The sequence below is a fragment of the Nymphalis io genome, chromosome 30 (assembly GCF_905147045.1).
Source record: "Nymphalis io chromosome 30, ilAglIoxx1.1, whole genome shotgun sequence".
Lineage (NCBI taxonomy): Eukaryota > Metazoa > Arthropoda > Insecta > Lepidoptera > Nymphalidae > Nymphalis > Nymphalis io.
The window spans coordinates 2,956,056-2,974,887 of record NC_065917.1 but is presented as its reverse complement, the minus strand read 5'-3'; the positions used below and the strand labels follow the sequence as shown (position 1 = coordinate 2,974,887).

The following is an 18,832-nucleotide window of genomic DNA, read 5'->3' as shown; positions in this document are numbered from 1 at the left end:
AACGCAATAATAAATATAAAAATACATTAAGTCAAAATAGTTCGCAAACGTCGCAAGATGAGAGAGTTCTGAAGAAGAGTTCGCTAACAGAAATATGGCGGAAGAAATGGAATCTGTCAAAAAGTGACATTTGCGAGGGGACCTTGGAAAATAAATGTTCCTTGTCCAAATGTAGTGATGTTTTGAATAAAATAATAGTTCGAGCGATGGAGGGTTACAGCTTAATATCATTTGCGGCGCTACAGTGTTTTAATTTGTTGCAAAATTGAAAAAAAAAATTTTTCTTTAAATATATATTCACGCAAAGACCTCAAATGTTTATGCCAAATTTGAGCTTATTTGCCTATTTAATATCATTTGCGGCGCTACAGTTTTTTAACTTGTTACAAAATTGAAATAAATGTTATTTATTATATCTTGTTTCTTTTTTTTTTTAATTATATATTTACGCAAAGACCTGAAATGTTTATGCCAAATTTGAGACTAAATCATTGCCTTATTATATAAAAATCTGCTCTATCCTGCCTGTGATAATTCGATCAAAATTGTTTCGTTGACGAATTCACTAATATACAGATTATAAATAAGAAAATGAATATTTGGATTGTAACAAAATAAATATTATGATCATGATATTAAGATTTTATTTACTTGTTATATCAAAAGCGTATAAATGAAATAAACATTCCTCTATTACAACAAACATAGACAGTTTACATAACTTCATAACAGCGCAGTATGTATATAAAAAAAATCAAATTAAAATTTAAATAATATTGTTTTATTGATATTATTCGTCAATGTAGTGAAATATTTCGTTAAGTTGACATACTGATAAATTAAATCTCATGTCAAAAAAACTTTGACAAATAAGGCACATTACACATGATTATATAAAGTATATAAAAGCACGATGTTAGTATTTGTTATATTCAAGCGGAATATGCATAAATTTAACTGTATTTGATTGAATCTGTAATTAAAAATCGTAACAATCGAGTTTTTAGCCGGTTCTTCTCGGTACATTACTGCTTACATAGGTAGCTTTACATTTAATTCAATACTAAAAACATGACGATACAAAAGCGCTTTTACGAGCCTACGACGTTACGCATTCCTTTTTTAATTTGTATATGTGGGCGAATAAACTTAATGTTATTTTAACGTAAATCCTTCGCTACTTAATGTTATATTGTCTATGGTCATACGAACCTGTCAAAAACGCATTCTCTCAGCGGGCGAATATTATTCCATCTTTGCAAATGAAATGATTACAACAATACTGAATTTTTAGGAATAATTACAAGTAAAACCATCATCTAAACAATTTAAATATAAAAACAAAACATTTTTAAATATTTATTTCAAATGTCACTTTGACAGATATCACAGATATATATTTTTTTAAATTATTAATAATACAAAGCCGAAATCTCTTCTTCCAATTTCGTCTTCTCACAAACTTGTCTCAAATGCCGGTTCAGCTTATTGGTGCCCTGAAAATTAAATAATCATATTATAGTCAAACTTGGACTATATACATTTTTGTTCCTAAATCTAAGTACGTACGCAACAGCTTCCTTTACAGATCGCGCTGAAACCTTAATAATAAATTCAATTATCTTAATTTCTCTTGCCATTGAAGGAAATAAAATGTAAAATTAATTGTCACCTTGAATAGAATTTTATAATTTTATTTTTTGTAAATTTTTGTTTGTTATTATTTATTTTATGGCATTTTATTTATTGTCTGTATTGGTCGGTTGGATATAACTGGTAAAATTACATCTGGCCATTAACTGTCATTATGGAAGAGGACAACTGTCATGGTGGCGGTTCTTAAAAAATGGAGGAATTAACAAAATAATAATTTTTTGTATTTAGATTATATCGGAGAATAAATAACGTTATACGTTGACAACGGTGTTTTATTTCTGACCAGCTGTAAATCGTAACTATTTTTATTCCTAAGATTAAATATAATATCCCGGGACATTATTCACACACGGCCATCTGATCCCAAGCTAAGCAGAGCTCGTACTATGGAAACCAGACAACTGATATACTACATATACTACTTTTCTTTTGTAAATACATACTTATATTGATAACTACACCCAGACTCAGGACGAACAGACATGTTTATGCACACAAATGTCTGTCCTGGGTGGGATTAATTTGAATTTGAATCGAACCTGCGGGCGAAAGGCAAGTATCTGCCAAACACGCCAACCGGCTCGTCAAACAAATTACAAAAAAAAAAACAAAAAAATTACAAAATAAAAATGTCCTTTCTACTTTTTTGTACCCTTTTACAAGGAAAATGAAATATTACATAATGATCGGGTTGAGTAGATAAGACGTGACGTAAGAGCGTAACAAACAAACATAAGACTTCACCTTAAAGGTACTGCCACACAAGTGACATATCGCCATTTTGATATCGGGCTTCTTGTTATGTGTGCCCATGTGCCTCACGAGAGACTTCCGACTAGTGTACCTAGCCGGGCAAAGTGTACAGGTGTAATCCTTGGTGGACGAGTGGACTGTTTGGATGTGGGACGCCAGTGACCTTTGATTGGGACACACCCTATTACATATTGGGCATTCGAATCTGAAAAAAATATAAACTATTTTAAGTAAATCATTATGACGTAAGGAAATAAATCACCTCGTTGGTCTAGTGGATAGATATAAGGCCGCAGACCCCGAGGTCCTGGGTTGAAATCCCAGGTCAGGGTGATAAAAAAATTATTAGGTATTTTCTACCGAAGAATCAGTAGCAGCCAGAGTGAGGGAACAAAGAGCTGTGTTTGTGCACACACTTGCGCTTTTCTTATATTACAGGCAAGCGAAAGTGCAAATGGACTCAATGGTAATTGGTCACCACCACACACATTGGCGACGTAAGAAATAACAACCAACCCTTAAATCGCCAAAGCACCACCAACCTTGGGAACTAAGACGTCATGTCTTGTACAAAGACAGGCCCGGACTTAAGAAATCGGAAAGCCACTACGCACTTTGACAGTTGAGACACCCCCCCCCATTCTGAATTATATTATTTCTGGTTAGATTTAGTTCCTCGCCGGAGCCCTGAGCATAAATCTGGGGCTGTAAAGACATTAAAAACAGTCGAATACTCACAAGGTCTGCTGATGATTCATGGTGTTCCGTTTGTGCGCCAGTAGACTCTTCTTCGTGGCATAACCGACGCCGCAGGTGCTGCAGTGGTGCAGCTGCCCCGTCACCTCGTGCGTGCGCTTGTGCTGCGTCAGCGTGTACGGACTGCTGTAGCTCGCTGGACATTGCTCACAGTGGAATTTACGTTTTATGTGCTTTCTGGAAAATTACGTGCGATATTTTAACATACTTACATTAAGAAAATTAAACGACAGATATACAAAAGCTAGTTTCCGCTAAAGCGTAACAGACAAACAAATAAACTCACTTTAATTATCGATTGTATCGATAGTTCACCATGAGCAATACTAGCGATAGGAATTAATTCGGTAGTAACGACTTCACTGCTATCGAAAAATCATTGCCCATCTATAGTCCAAAACCATCGTTGCTATGGATGGCTATGGAGTATCGTTAGATTTTAGTTAAGAGGAATAACTTTCGCAATACCATCGATACTATAAGAAGAACAATATTTTCTCACTAACGACTTACCAGTGTAAAATCCAAATGACCAACTGGCTTCTCAATTTGGGCTATGATTTTTTTTTACAGAATAGGAAGGCGGCCGAGCATATGAGCCACCTGATGGTAAGTGGTCATCAACGCCCATAGACATTGGCATTGTAAGAAATGTTAACCATCGCTTACATCACCAATGCGCCACCAACCTTGGGAACTAAGATGTTATGTCCGTTGTGCCTGTAATTACACTGGCTTAATTAATATGTCATTATTATCAAGATATTATTATTATTATATGTGATCAGCGATGTTAGGACAGCTATGCTTACATCATATGCGTGCGCAGGGCGGCTTGGTTGCTGTAGCTCTCACCACACACCACACACGACAGCAGACGACCCCCAGATTTGCTCGTGTGGCCCCTTTTTAGGTGTTGTTGTAACCCATTCGCGTCTCTGGAAATATTTCTTTAACATTAAATAAACTTATTCGATCGATTTTTCCGAAACTTTAGAGGCTTAGATTGTTTATATCAAAACATGAATTCGAATATGTTTTTTTGACCGATTTGGTCGCGGCGATTTTGGCAAATTTCAAGATTAGCCTTCTGCGCCCGAAATATTATATATACATATGTATACGTGCAAGAGTATGAGCGCAAACACACCGCAGATGGAATCAATATAAGGATATTGAGTTTTCTGTCGAAGATTTTCAGAAGAAGCCCGGAGTCTGGAAGTCAAAACAGCATTAGTTGATATTGTTGGGTTCCGGTTTGAAGGGTGAGTGAGCCAGTGTAATTACAGGCACAAGGGAAATAACACCTTAGTTCCCAAGGTTGGTGGTGCATTGGCTATGTAAGCGGTGGTTGACATGTCTTACAATGCCAATGGCTAAAGGCGTTGGTGACCACTTACCATCATATGTGGTGGCTCATATGCTCGTCCGCCTTCCAATTCTAAAAAAAAAAAGGTTGGAAGTGTGTACACTCGCGTGCCTCGGAAAGCACGTAAAGCCGTTGGTCCTGCGCCTGAATTCTTTCCGGTCGTGTCGGATTGCCGTCCCATCGGATTATGAGAGTTAGGGAATAGAGAGTGCACCTGTGTTTATGCACACACTCGTAGACTATAATATCTCCCGCGTAGTTGGCTAATCTCTCTTGAGACTGGCCGCCGTGGCCGAAATCGGTCTGGAGGACATTATTTTATGGGACTCACTTAAACAAATTCCCACAGAATTGACAAGCGACGCTTTGCACGTTCCTCTTGACGCACACATGTAACCTCTTCGCGCGCGGCTTGAGGCTCGCGCCACACTTGGTGCACTCGTACCGCTCCGCGTGACCAGCAGTGTGGTGACGGAGCACTGTTACAGTTGCGAAACGCAGCGTGCACGTTCTACATTGATATTCACCGTTCGACTGCAAAAATTTTGTCAATAACATCTTAGTTCCCAAGGTGCAAATTGGCGATGTAAGAAATGGTTGACACAGTGGCGATGTTTTTGGGCGGTTGTTTGGGCGCCCACCTTTTTATTTTCGAAAAAAAGGCGAAGGTAATCTCGCTGCCCCCCCCCCACCCTCCTCGCTAGTGCGTACGGCAGCGCGAGACCATTCCGGCTGCCGTCCTCCTCAGGGCCGTCTGAAATAAGACACGCGAGGCTCCCACCTCACGCATCCACGGTCCCAGGGTTACGCCCTATCTTTTAAGCCCCGGGCGTGTGGATTGTGGTTGTATCCACCTACCATTGTCACATTTGCCAGCCAGTCACGTAATTTTCGAGAAAGCACATGAAACGTTACATTGCAATGTAATCAATTCCACTTAACCTCTCTACTACCGATTTTTACAGGGAAAGATTTGTTTTGACCGGCAAATGGGCTACTTGTTCGCGCTCACCAACCTTGAGAACAAAGATGTTATGTCCCTTGTGCCTGTAATTACACTGGCTCACTCACCCTTCAAACCGGAACAACACAATGCTAAGTATTGCTGTTTGGCGGTAGAAGCGATGAGTGGGTGGTACATATACCATGTATGTACCAGATAGGCTTAAACCGAGTCGTACCACCAAGTAACAGTGACAGGAGTAAATATAAACAAACTTTAGATGAACATATTCCATTCTATATGATGATAGCTCTAAGATAACACTCAATTTTCATGTGCTTAATTTGTAATTATAATTAATCTCGTGCTTGAGGGTGAAGGAAAACATCGTGAGGAAACCTGCATGTGTCTAATTTCACTAAAATTCTGCCAAATGTGTATTCCACCAATTCGCACTGGAGCAGCGTGGTGGAATAAGCTCCAAACCTTCTCCTCAAAAAGGGAGAGGTAGCCCAGCAGTGGGACATTTACAGGCTGTTACGGTACGGTCTTATCTATTATGCACTACACAAAAAGTTCTCGATTATTATATATACTATTCTAATTAACTACTTATATTCATTTTTTTTTAAATATATAAGCTAGCACTTGACTGTTATCATTTTTTTTTCATCCTTTTGCCGTCCACTGCTGGACGAAAGCCTCCCTATAGAACGCCAACCATCCCGATCTTGGGCAGTCCGCATCCATCCCGAACCTGCCACCTTTTGTAACGTAACCGAATGCCGCCCAGCCCAAACGTATTCTTCTTTTAGCCTCCTTCTCAAAGTTGTGCCGGCCAAGTTGTATAGTTTGGCCCAGGTATATTCCTGCACAACTTCAAGTGGAGAGCCATTTATGACCACTTATCATTAAATGATCAAAATCATACAATATCACACATTATTGAAAGTTATGATACAGTCTGAGGTGGAACGCGCTTGCCTATTTTATTAGCAAAATTCCGATCACAACTTCGCGTACATTAAAAAATGATTTTTTTTACTAATTCACAGTGGATACATAATATTATTTTGAACTCGACCTATGATATCATCAATACATGAAAGCGGCGAAACAGCAAACGTACACTTGTGTATGTTAGAGTGAGAAAGCAAACACTGCTGCTGAAGGTCTCCCTTCCTCTTGAGGAAAATGTGTGTCTGTTTTACTTACCTCTTCATGTCTCATCATGTGCGTTTGATATGTATCTTTGAAAAGAAACCCCATTGCGCAATTATAACACTTAAATTCAGCTTCTATATACTTCTTCTCCCTTCTATTCGCTTCTAGCACTGCTTTCTGTTCTTCTAGACTTAAAATGACTTTCTTAAAACATTTCTTCTTCATGCTCTTCGATTTCTTAACTATGTTTTGTTTCGAATTATCGTTTGATAGATTTTCATTTGATGAATTAATTGTATCAACGATTTCTTCATTGCTTTCATTAATATTCGTTTGAATTTCATTATTTGTTGCTGTTGAATCATTATCTAAATCATTAATATCATCACAGTCATTAAAAACATCATTAACATCATTAAATTCTTTTACAGCGTCGATAGGATTAACAGTGGAATCTTGTTCAATTTCAGGGTGATTTTCTTCATCTACTTTAACGTTTTGTTCCAATAAATTGTAATCAATCGTTTTGTTATCAACCGTTTCAAATTGTATCAAATGTTCGTGAAATTCATTATCATTTTGGAGCTTTACATATCCGCTATCGGTGTTATAGTTTGTATCGATAAAATCATTGTTGTAAGTGAAATCGTATGTTTTGTTGTTTATTTGATATAAGCTACAATCTTCGGGACACAATACATGAATTTCTAAGTTACTTTTTTGCAAATTTAATGTCCCTTTTTCACTGAAAATTCAAAGATAATTGTCAGTCACAATTTTATATGCATGTTTTCTCCATATATATATATATATGTAAATATATCATCAAACAGAGGATTTTTCAAGCAGATTTAAAAACCTAAACACATCAAAACAAGGTTGTTTTAATCCAACAATATTTGACCAAATTCTTATATAAACTCGAAAATTTTATAAACGAGATGGCCCAGTGGTTAGAACGCGTGATTCTTAACCGATGATCGTGGATTCAAGCCCGGGCAAGCACCACTGAATTTTTATGTGCTTAATTAGAGATTATAATTCATCTGCTTGACGGTGAAGGAAAACATCGTGAGGAAACCTGCATGTGTCTAATTTCACTAAAATTCTGTCACATGTGTATTTCACCAACCTGCATTGGAGCAGCGTGGCGGAATAAGCTTCAAACCATCTCCTTAAAGAAGGGAGAGGAGGCCTTATCCCAGCGGTGGGACATTCACAGGCAGTTACAGTTATATAATTTTGGTGGCAGAGTTTTGTGCGAGCTCATCAGTGAAGGTGTTACTTACTCAGTAACACCTTCACATATTCTGCCACCAAACAACAAAACGTTTTTGTTAATTTAAACAGGCACAAGTTACATAACATCTTTCACTGTCTATGACCGGTGATGACAATATACCATCGGCTGACCCATCTGTCCATTAGCCTACCTGTATTATATGGAAAAAAGTAATCAAAAATTAACTAATTATTATTTTAATTCTTATCGAAGCTTCGCTTGTTACGATGGGATATACTTCATATCTTATATTTATTATACAGATATTAATCTTTGCAACTTTATAAATAGTTTTTATTTTATTTCTATAAGGCGAATTTTTTTTTAATTTGGGCTATGACAGCCTTAATTACATACATTGTTTAGTGGTAACTTAAAGAATACTTTGTCTTTTCTTTCTAATGTCAAATCAAAACAGACAGAAAGAAACTCACGAGCCAACTCTTTCGGTGCTATTTTCTCGTATTGCATGTACACTGTATAATAACTTTAAGCCGACCCTAAGATTACCTGTTTATCGTTCATGGTATATTCCTATTTTAGTAATTTAATATTACTGTAAGAGAAAATTACACCTTAATAAATAGAATTTTTAATTTTTATGTACCAAATTTTCCCTGCTATTTCAAATATAATTTATGTCATATTGTGAAAAAATTGTAGATGATAAAAAAAAAATTTAGTTTAAGGTAATTTTGTTTAAAAAGTTTTTACAAACATTTTTTTTTGTTGGCGTGTTTAATTATTATAATAATATGAAATGTTTAATAGTTAAATCTTAAGAGTATTTTAATGTATACTGATATGTAAAGATTTAGAATATAACTGGCTGTTACCAAAAATTAAAAAAAAAAGGACATGCTTAATAAATTGTTTAAAATTTCGATTTTAATTATTCTCATCTCCCTGGTTACTTTTTGATTCTTGTATTAGTTATTTGTGAAAACTTTATTGGTTTAAGTGTTATTTTATGGTTATTTATTATATATATATATGTAGCCATGTAATTAATGAAAAGAAGAAATGTAGTCTTATTTATTGACCAAGCCCTTCCTTATGCAATATTTTCACCTAAATACTCCATTAAGGACATCCAACTCTACTATTATTATTACCGAACAAAACTGTGAAAATTTTGGACTCACCGAAACAAAACTGGATATTCTAGGCTCCGTTTGAAACATATCGACTTAAACAGCGACAGTTTGTTTAAGACATGACAGCAGATGAAACAGAGCTGAGTGTCGGGGCACAACTGGAATAGAACACAAATATATAAATTAATTTTTCTATATGTATTTTCTTAATCGAAATGGTTGGCAGACCAACTAATGGGCCATCTATGTAAGTGTTTGTTGGCCAATAACATTATCGCAGTAACAAATATTAACCATCCTTTACATCGCCAATGCACCACCAACCTTGGGAATGAATATGTTACATCCCTTGTGCATGTAGTTACAATGTCTCACTCACCATTAAAACCGGAACACAACAAAACTAAATATTGCTGTTCGGTAGTAGAATATCTGAGGAATGGGTGATACCTACTCAAATGATTCAAAAATTCGAATTAAATTTAATGAATGAATAAATTAAGTTTTTGAAATAAAAAACTTTATTATAATTTTGTACCGTACCGTAACACCGTAACAGCCTTTGAATGTCCCACTGCTGGGCTAAAGGCCTCCTCTCCTCTTTTTGAGGAGAAGGTTTGGAGCTTATTCCACCACGCTGCTCCAATGCGGGTTGGTAGAATTCACATGTGGCACAATTTCAGTGAAATTAGACACATGCAGGTTTCCTCACGATGTTTTCCTTCACCGTAAAGCACGAGATGAATTATAATCACAAATTAAGCACATGAAAATTCAGTGGTGCTTGCCCGGGTTCGAACCCACGATCATCGGTTAAGATTCACGCGTTCTTACCACAGGGCCATCTCGGCTTTTTTTTTATATATAATATTGTAATTTATAATTTTGTAATTTATGCGAAAAGGAAAGTTTAAGAAAAAAAAAACAATAATTATAAGCTGTTTTTTTTTTCATAGAATTGGTAGGCGGACGAGCATATGGGCCACCTGACGGTAAGTGGTCACCAACGCCCATAGACATTTGCATTGTAAGAAACCATCGCTTACATCACCAATGCGCCACCAACCTTGGGAACTTAGATGTTATGTCCCTTGTGCCTGTAATTACACTGGCTCACTCACCCTTCAAACCTGAACACAACAATACCAAGCACTGCTGTTTTGCGGTAGTATATCTGATGAGTGGGTGATACCTACCCAGACGAGCTTGCACAAAGCTTTACCACCAGTAAACCAGTTGTGTATTACGCTCAAAACAGGTAGCACAGTATTTGTATGTTATTATTTAAGTACCAATACGATAATTTTAGTGAAGATATTTCAATAATATAATCATTAAATGTTACGTACAGGTATCCCGACAACATCTCTATATTTTTCTCGTGTGTCTTCATTTATTTCTTTATTAACTGTACTATGGCAGATAAAACACAAAAACGAAGACATCCCCGATATGTTGTTTTGTTTACATTTAAGCACCCTTTTTTTTCTTTTATCTGATTTTAAGAAAATGACATTAGTTTTAGAAACACAGAACCACAAAATATTAGCCAGTTAAGTCAAAAGCAATGTAAAGGTATTATACAAAAGAGGCAAAAAAATAATTTGCTGCTTAAATTTCACGTTCTAATATACAAATTTATTATTCAAGTTTCTTATTAATATTTTTAAAACATTAAAGAAATATTATATAACGCAAAATATAAATTCCTAATATAAATTTACTTATGGTAAAAAAAAAAAACCATGTGTCTATGGTAAAATACGTAGTTTCGTTGGAATATCGATATCGATTTTGTATTTATTTATTTATTATTATAGGTAAGCTAAGCAAATATATATCTTAAGCTTAATAGATATTATTATCTAATATACCAATGAATTTTAGACATTTTTTTAACATATTTAATTTAAAGATTATGCTAGTGACGTTAGACAAGTAGTCCAAAAAAAACACAACTTAATAATTGTCTACGATATATAGTTAAACACAATTTAAAAGAAATATTTTATAATTTATTAAATTATAATGCAACATACATAAACAATTTTATTAAATTTAGGCTACATTTAATAATACTATAATTTGTAAAATCAAAATTATGTAATTTTTCATATTTAGATATTTTTTAGTTTTATATCAATTTATTCGTCATAAGCTTAACTTTAACGGGTTTTCTATGAAATGATAAGAGTAAGGCCTTGCTTTTGCCTTTTTTATCACCATTTAATAATATAATCTGAGTTATAAATAAATATATTACAAAAAATTAAATTAAACTGATATTTAAATTAATAAAAAAACACATTTATCAATATGGATGACCAATCTAAAATCGTTGTGTAGTAAACGTTCTTTAGTTGAAAATAAAAAAAAATACGTCTTAGAATATCGATATCGACATTTAAACAATGCTAAACTGTCTAGTACCTCACGTACTCACGCATGTCTCACGTCAGAAGGATAATTTTTGTGTCTCGAAGCATAAAACTATTAAACAATTCATTTCGACATCCATCAACCGTTCAAGAGTCGAATTGAGGAGTTGCGGACTTCTCTGTGTGAATACCTCTATGTGTATTTGTTGTGCGTTAATTTTTCGAAAATTGAATTTGTACTATATTCGCGTAAAGTGATAAAATTAATGTTGGAGTTAGAATAGATCTGTGCCGTATAGTATAATTGAATGTTTGTGTCCAGCGATAGTTGTGCGAAAAAATTATTTATGCGGAATTACGAAAGTATTCGGCCTTTTTCGTGTTTCAATGGATTTGGCAACAAACGACGCCGGTAGTCAAAAAATGTATACAATTAATTTTATTTGATGAACAATACACAATTGAACATCGGCTGTGAGCTTGCTGGTATGTATTTTTCTTTAATTAAAAAAAAAAAAAAAAAAACAAAATAAATGGTTCTTTACAATGTCGTGATCTGAGTGAGCTATAATTATCGTGGTCTGGCTGTTTGTAGTGTGTTTTTAATCTAATTAAGCAGTATCACGTTACTAGGTTGGTTAAAAAATAGGTCTCTTTATATTTAATAAGATTCCAATAAGAATTTCCTTTTCCAGGTCATTTATACATGAATGTTTCGTTTTTAGCTGTTATATAAAAATATTTTGCAATTTATTTATGCTTAATATTATATATTAATTTTATATAATGTTATAATATAAATCAAGTTAAAAAGCTATTGAGTATCAGGTACAAGATATATTTTAGATTTCATAGTTATTTTTGCATTAACTGTGTAATGAGTAACTTGTAATTCATACTTTACAATTTTGTGTCTGAAAGAAAGCACTGACACTGTGAACTTTTGCCTCTTTGTAATGATAGAAAATAAAAATCTTGACCTTGATCAGAGTACAAATAAAAAAAAAGTTAGATTCTTAAATCTTTTTCATTATTTTTTTAATTACACTATAAATTAATTACACAGATAGAATATTACAATTAAGCCAGAAAGTTGATACACTATTCTATGTATAGATTTTTATCTATCCACTGTGGATAGATAAAAATTAATCTTTTTTAAAATTATTTACGACTGGTGGCTCTCCCTGATTTCGTCAAGATGATGATGAACTATTACCATTTTACGCCAATAATTACTTTTATAGGAACAAAATTTATTACCTTGGGCAACATTATTGCAATTTTTATTCAACTAATTAGTTTGAAAATAAAATGTATGTCAGTCGCTGAAAACTTACATTTCTATTGGTGAAAAATTAAAATCGATTTAGTAGTTGTTGAGTTACATTATAAACAAAAATACAATTAAATCTTTTCTCTTTATAATATTATTATAGTAAAATCCACTGCATCCAGCGTGGAATTTAGTTTGTGATGAAAATCCTTCGCAATCTAACATTTTAATGTACACAATGTATGAATTTTGAATAAATTGTTTAACCTCTTATGTCGTCGAGTCGAGAGAATATAACTTTGAAGATTGTTGTGGTTTTGGTAACTTGCGAGTAGCTGACTAGTTTATCTGAAAATGAGCACTTTTATTGTTTGCTTCTTTGTTCTCATAGGATTAATGAAAAAAAATATTTTCATGACCTTACATATTATATTACATACATATTATAAGCCATGATAGCCCAGTCGTTAGAAGTGAATGTGAATTTTTTTTTATATACATTGTTATAAGCCATGATAGCCCAGCATTTAGAAGTGAATTACGATTAGTAGTATGGTAGACATTTGTTTTCTCAAAAGATTTACATTTAAATCACTAAGAAAATTACAGAACAATTATTAAAAAAATTAAATCGAATTGGCGTACATAGTAATACTATGAATGTTATAATAACCTAATATTATCAGTACAGTGCAAACAAGTACTGATGTTTTGTGATGTGAAGTAGGGTAGTCTACTAAAAAATAGTGCGTATACAAAGTAGTCTAGTATAACTAAGGGAGGAGATTAACCAATGATTCCAAATTAAGACCCTACCAAGCCTCACTGAATTTTCAAATGCTTAGTTTGTGTTTATAATTCATCTCATAATCAGCAGTAAAAGAAAACATAGTAAGGAAGCCTACATGTAACGTATGAAAGTTGCCATGTATATCCACCAACCTGTATTGGAGCGTCATGGCTTAAACTGCAAACCTACTCGATAAAGAGAGCAGGTCTTTGACCAACAGTTCGACATACTGGCTGTTACATACTACTTAATATATTTACTATTTCAATGATGGCTGAAAGTTGATTAGATTAGAGTCTTTGATGCTTAGATACGAATTTAGATAAAAATCAATCATTTCTATATTTAATTATGATTAACAAAATCAGTTGCTTGCCGAAGAAACGGATATATTCCTAACTCTCTATGCAATATATTAACTATGAACATTATTCTACCATTATTAATTAATTAAAATTTTATACTAGCTAATTGTCCCAGCTTTATACAGGTAGATAAGGATAAAAATGCATTTTGAATAGGATGGGGAAGGAGTAACTGTGACAAATTTCAAGTGAATTGGGCAGATAGTTTAAGAGATCTCGTGGTTTTTCGCTTATATACACACATAGCATAGAGCCTTGTGCATTCTCTGTTATTATCATATAAATATAAGCTCATGTACTATCAGGTTATTCTCCTATCAAACATTGATGTATTGTGTTGCTGTGATCAGATTGTAAGGTTGAGTAACCCAGTGTAAAACAAAAATACAATATGAGGTAAGCGGCCCTCTGGACATGTTGATATTAATGGAAGGTTAAAGGTTGAAATCTTAGTGTTATTTCATCTTGGGTTTTTGTTATCTTGATTGCCTCGTTTGTCTAGTGGTTATATATAAGGTCGCAGATTTCGAGGTCCTGGAATCAAACTCCTGGTCGGACCAACAAAAAAAAATTGGGTTTTTCTGTCGTAGATTCACAGTAGCAGCCAAGAGTATGGAAGTAGGAAGTTTACACTCTCATGCCTCGGAAAGCACGTAAACCCGTTGGTCCTGCGCCTGAACTCTTTCCGGTCGTGTCGGATTGCCGTCCCATCGGATTAAGATTAACCGCCGTGACCGAAATCGGTTAGGAGTACATATATGAACTGGCAGTTACTCAACTTTTTTTTATCACACACACACATGCACACATCGGCACCGATTTTGCCAGAATACCAGCGGTAGTCATTCCCTCTCTTTGGCGGCGTCATGGGATCGCTTGCGGTTCCATCTACATATCCACCCGGGTGGAAACAATTATAATCCTCTCGTAAACATATATATGTCGTTGAATTCTTAATCTCTTACATATGTATATATGCCCACGCCCATAGTCCCACGGTTGTGCCCGCATCATCATCGAAAATAACGGTCATATTTTAGCTGGGATATAATATTCACAACCTAATTACTAATTAAAGATAAAGATCCTTGGTAGACACGATTTGTGCCCTTTTCACTAATGGCCGAATGAAGGTTTTTGTGTGACGCGACGTTAAAAATACATTTAAACCCTGACCTGCTGACTGGTTCGCTGATAACTAAGTGTTTAGCGTATGTGCGTTTGTTTATCGTAAATAATTCTAAACATTATGTGTTCAAATTCGTAATAATATATAAATAGTTTTTTTTTAATAGCAAAATTATGGGGAAATCTGATACCATTTTATCTATGATTATAGAATCATTTATCCTGACTGACTATCAATGCGAGGCCAAAGCTACTGAGTCTAGAAAGCTGGGAGTGTAAGCCTCCGTTAAGGCAGGTTTTATGGATCGAGGTTATGGCTTACCCTATTTTGATGGTCCAGAGCAGATTTGGACGAAATGTAATCATTTTAATGATGGACGATTACGATTACAGTCTTACGGTGACCGAAACTGATTCTTTTGAAAATACGTTAATCCTTTTTTCGAATTCACGTACGTTTTATTTATATATTAATATATATATGATGTAATGGTATAAAAAAATATTAAACAGATGAGACGAATTAATTTCATGTATGGTGTAATTATCAATCAAACAATCTTGATTAACCAAAATTAACGATTACATGTTTAATTGTAATCAATTTAAATTAATCATAATTATTTTGAATCATTTTTTATAGTATAGGCTTAGGACGAGCATAAAGGCCACCTGATGGTAAGTGGTCACCAACGCCCATAGACATAGCACTGTAAGAAATGTTAACCGTCGCTTACATCGGCAATGCGCCACCAACCTTGGAAACTAAGGTGCTATTTCCTTGCTTGCCTGTAATTACACTGGCTCACTCACCCTTCAAACCGAAACACAACAATACCTAATATCTACTACTGTTTTACGGTAGAATATCTGATGAGTGGGTGGTACCTACCCAGACGAGCTTGCAAAAAGCCCTACCACCAGTAAATGTACCACCATATTATTGATTTTATATAGTAGTTGATTACGCCGAACTCTGGTCGAGGGTAGAACCGGTAAAAGGTGGTGGTGACCACTTAATTAATACGTATATTATTTTTGAACATAAATATCATTTTACGTTTTTATAGACTTCGATTTTATGTTTGTTTGTTTGAAGGCAGAATAGCTGAAGAGTAACATCGACTCTTCAGCTCCCCTCGTTTCATGGGTAAACATTTGCAAACACTTGAATTTATTATGATAATATTCCGACTTGAATGGTGTTCGCGTCAACATAGTAGCTTTGATGTCAAACACTTGGGCGTCTGCCAATTTCGATTATGGTGCTATAAAACTGTTTAATGGGATGAAGTGTGTTTTTAATTCGTTGTATTTCGCTCTGGGTTCCGTATATGTGTTTTTTTATATATTCTCTTAGTTATCACTATGTTTATATATAAAAAGGAAATAGATGACGGACATATCAAAACACTACTGGGGTTATCACCATGAAAATTTGCATACGGGTTCCTTTTTTTACACGGTAACTTTTTTTTATAGAATAGGAAGGCGGACGAGCATATGGACCACCTGATTGAAAGTGGTCACCAACGCCCTTAGACATTGGCATTGTAAGAAATGTCAACCATCGCTTACATATCCAATGCGCCACCAACCTTGGGAACTAAGATTTTACGTCCCTTGTGCTTGTAATTATACTAGCTACTCACCCTTCAGACCGGAACACAACAATACCAAGTACTGCTGTTTTGCGGTAGAATATCTGATGAGTGGGTGGTACCTACCCAGACGAGCTTGCACAAAGCCCTACCACCAGTAAAAGCTTAGCACTTAGGTGGGATTATTGAAAATTTTTCATCTGAAGTAGTGATAGAGGGGATGTAATTTTGTATGAAAATCATTCGCTTTTAAAGAAGGAGCTTTGAAAATTTAGTAATTTTAGTAAATTTATTTAGTAATTTAGTAAATTTAGAAACAGTTATGGCACAAGACCAACGGCTTAACGTGCTCTCCGAGGCACGGGTATATACCACCACCAACCTCCTAACTCAGGGCATTTACTGAGAATTTCTAGACGTAAAAATCTAAATAATTTTTATTCGTCTGTTTTTTTGAACATCCAAGATCTATTCTAAAAGCTAGTTATCAGACCAACAGTACCACGTTGGTATTTATGGTACCACCATAAATATGTATATAACCAGCATATAGAGAGTTACAGTCGCAGTTCTTAGCGAAGTTATGTGTTGCGTACATAAATGCGGCGAAACATTGCCAAGTGTTATATATAAAGTTTATAATTAAATTTATACATAAGACATACGGATAAGACAATTATATCTCCACAAATAAATGTACGTTTCTTTTGTAATGCCTAATTGAAAAACAAACTACAAGACCAGTGATTTTCAACCACTGTGCACCGGCACTTTTGCGTGCCCCGTACTTCTGAAAGTGTGTCGACAATATTTTTAATTAATATGATTTAAAAAGAAAAATCCTTTTGAAAGGAATATATATTTAAATCCATAAAATTTGATTGGGTTCGTAATCTATTTTACTCTGTGTACAGATAAGTAAATGATTTTTAAACTTATGTCTTTCTATGCTTTTTAAATTGGCGGCACACAATGCCGCCAATTTTGAAATCGTTGTGTGCTGCAACAAAAAAAAAAAAGGTTAAGAATCATTGTACTAGACCAATATACATATAACGTATATAGGAAGATGTATCGCGTTTCTGAGAAGGTTTCAGTATGTAATATTGTTTTATAAGTAGTAGCGCTTTGCAGTTTCACCCGATTGGAATTTAGACTATTGACGTGACAAGCGTGAATTGTTATATACATTGAAATCGGTAGGCTTATTAAAAATGAGCCATCTAATGGTAAATGGTCGCACATTAATAATAATAATAACATATAATAATGTCCAGGGACATTATTCACACACGACCATCTGATCCCAAACTAAGCAGAGCTCGTACTATGGAAACCAGACAACTGATATATTACATATACTACTTTTCGTTTGTAAATGCATACTTATATAGATAATTACACCCAGACTCAGGATAAACAGACATGTTCATGCACACAAATGTCTTTCCTGGGTGGGAATCGAATCCACAAACTTCGGCGTGAAAGGCAAGTATCTACCGACCACGCCAACCGGCCCGTCAAACATTACTGACATCGATAATGCGCCACCAACCTTGGGAATTAAGATGTTATGCCCCTTGTGCCTGCAATTACACTGGCTCATTCATCCTTCATACCGAAACGAACAATACTGAGTTTGATGGTATAATATATGATAAGTGGGTGGTGCCTACCCGGACGGGTAAAAAATCGTACCTAAAGCAAGAGCCCGTTAATATCCCAAGGCTGGAAACGGCGAAGGAACCTCTTTATATTGATTTATGCAGCTTCAACCATGCAGTTCCAATATCCTCACTGTGTTTTCATCGTGTGTAGAAATAAGCGAACAAATGGTCAGACTCGAGAAGCGGTTGACTTATGATAATGTAGTTCTGCAGTTTCATGTAAATGATTGATCTTTTTAAAGTTAAATTATTATATGCTCGAATGGCAAAAGAGTTAAAGATAGACGAACCTTTGCCATACCATCGATACTATAAGAATAAGAAGATCAATATTTTCTCACTAACGACTTACCAGTGTAAAATTCAAATGACCAACTGGCTACTCAATTTGGGCTATGTTTTTTTTTTATAGAATAGGAAGGCGGACGAGCATACGGGCCATCTGATGGTAAATGGTCACCAACGCTCATAGACATTAGCTTTGCAAGAAATGTTAAATATAAATGTTATATAGCCAATGCTCCATCAACCTTGGGAACTAAGATGTTATGTCCCTTGTGCCTGTAATTAATTTCGATTCGCTAATACCTCTGCTGTATTACGCACT

General features: G+C 34.8%; 1 protein-coding gene across 1 annotated transcript; it reads right to left on the bottom strand.

The window, feature by feature from the left end:
• Positions 1–1,346: 1,346 nt before the first annotated feature.
• LOC126779951 (PR domain zinc finger protein 5-like) lies at positions 1,347–10,627 on the bottom strand. The gene is made up of 8 exons (XM_050504168.1): positions 10,370–10,627; positions 9,069–9,178; positions 6,693–7,386; positions 4,866–5,068; positions 3,978–4,103; positions 3,148–3,342; positions 2,401–2,614; positions 1,347–1,496 (listed from the first exon to the last, which is right to left on the bottom strand). The coding sequence occupies exons 1-8, from the start codon at positions 10,463–10,465 to the stop codon at positions 1,413–1,415; spliced, it is 1,722 nt and encodes a 573-aa protein (XP_050360125.1). The 5' UTR covers positions 10,466–10,627; the 3' UTR covers positions 1,347–1,412.
• Between the last annotated feature and the right edge of the window lie 8,205 nt (positions 10,628–18,832).

What these genes read in the sequence shown, in the direction of transcription:
- LOC126779951 (XM_050504168.1), bottom strand. Translation starts at nt 10,465, where the DNA reads ATGTCTTCGTTTTTGTGTTTTATCTGCCATAGTACAGTTAATAAAGAA. An exon ending in GAGATGTTGTCGGGATACCT is followed by an intron (nt 9,179 to 10,369) that starts GTACGTAACATT and finishes GTTCTATTCCAG; the next exon opens with TTGTGCCCCGACACTCAGCT. An exon ending in ATGAATCATCAGCAGACCTT is followed by an intron (nt 2,615 to 3,147) that starts GTGAGTATTCGA and finishes TATTTTTTTCAG; the next exon opens with ATTCGAATGCCCAATATGTA.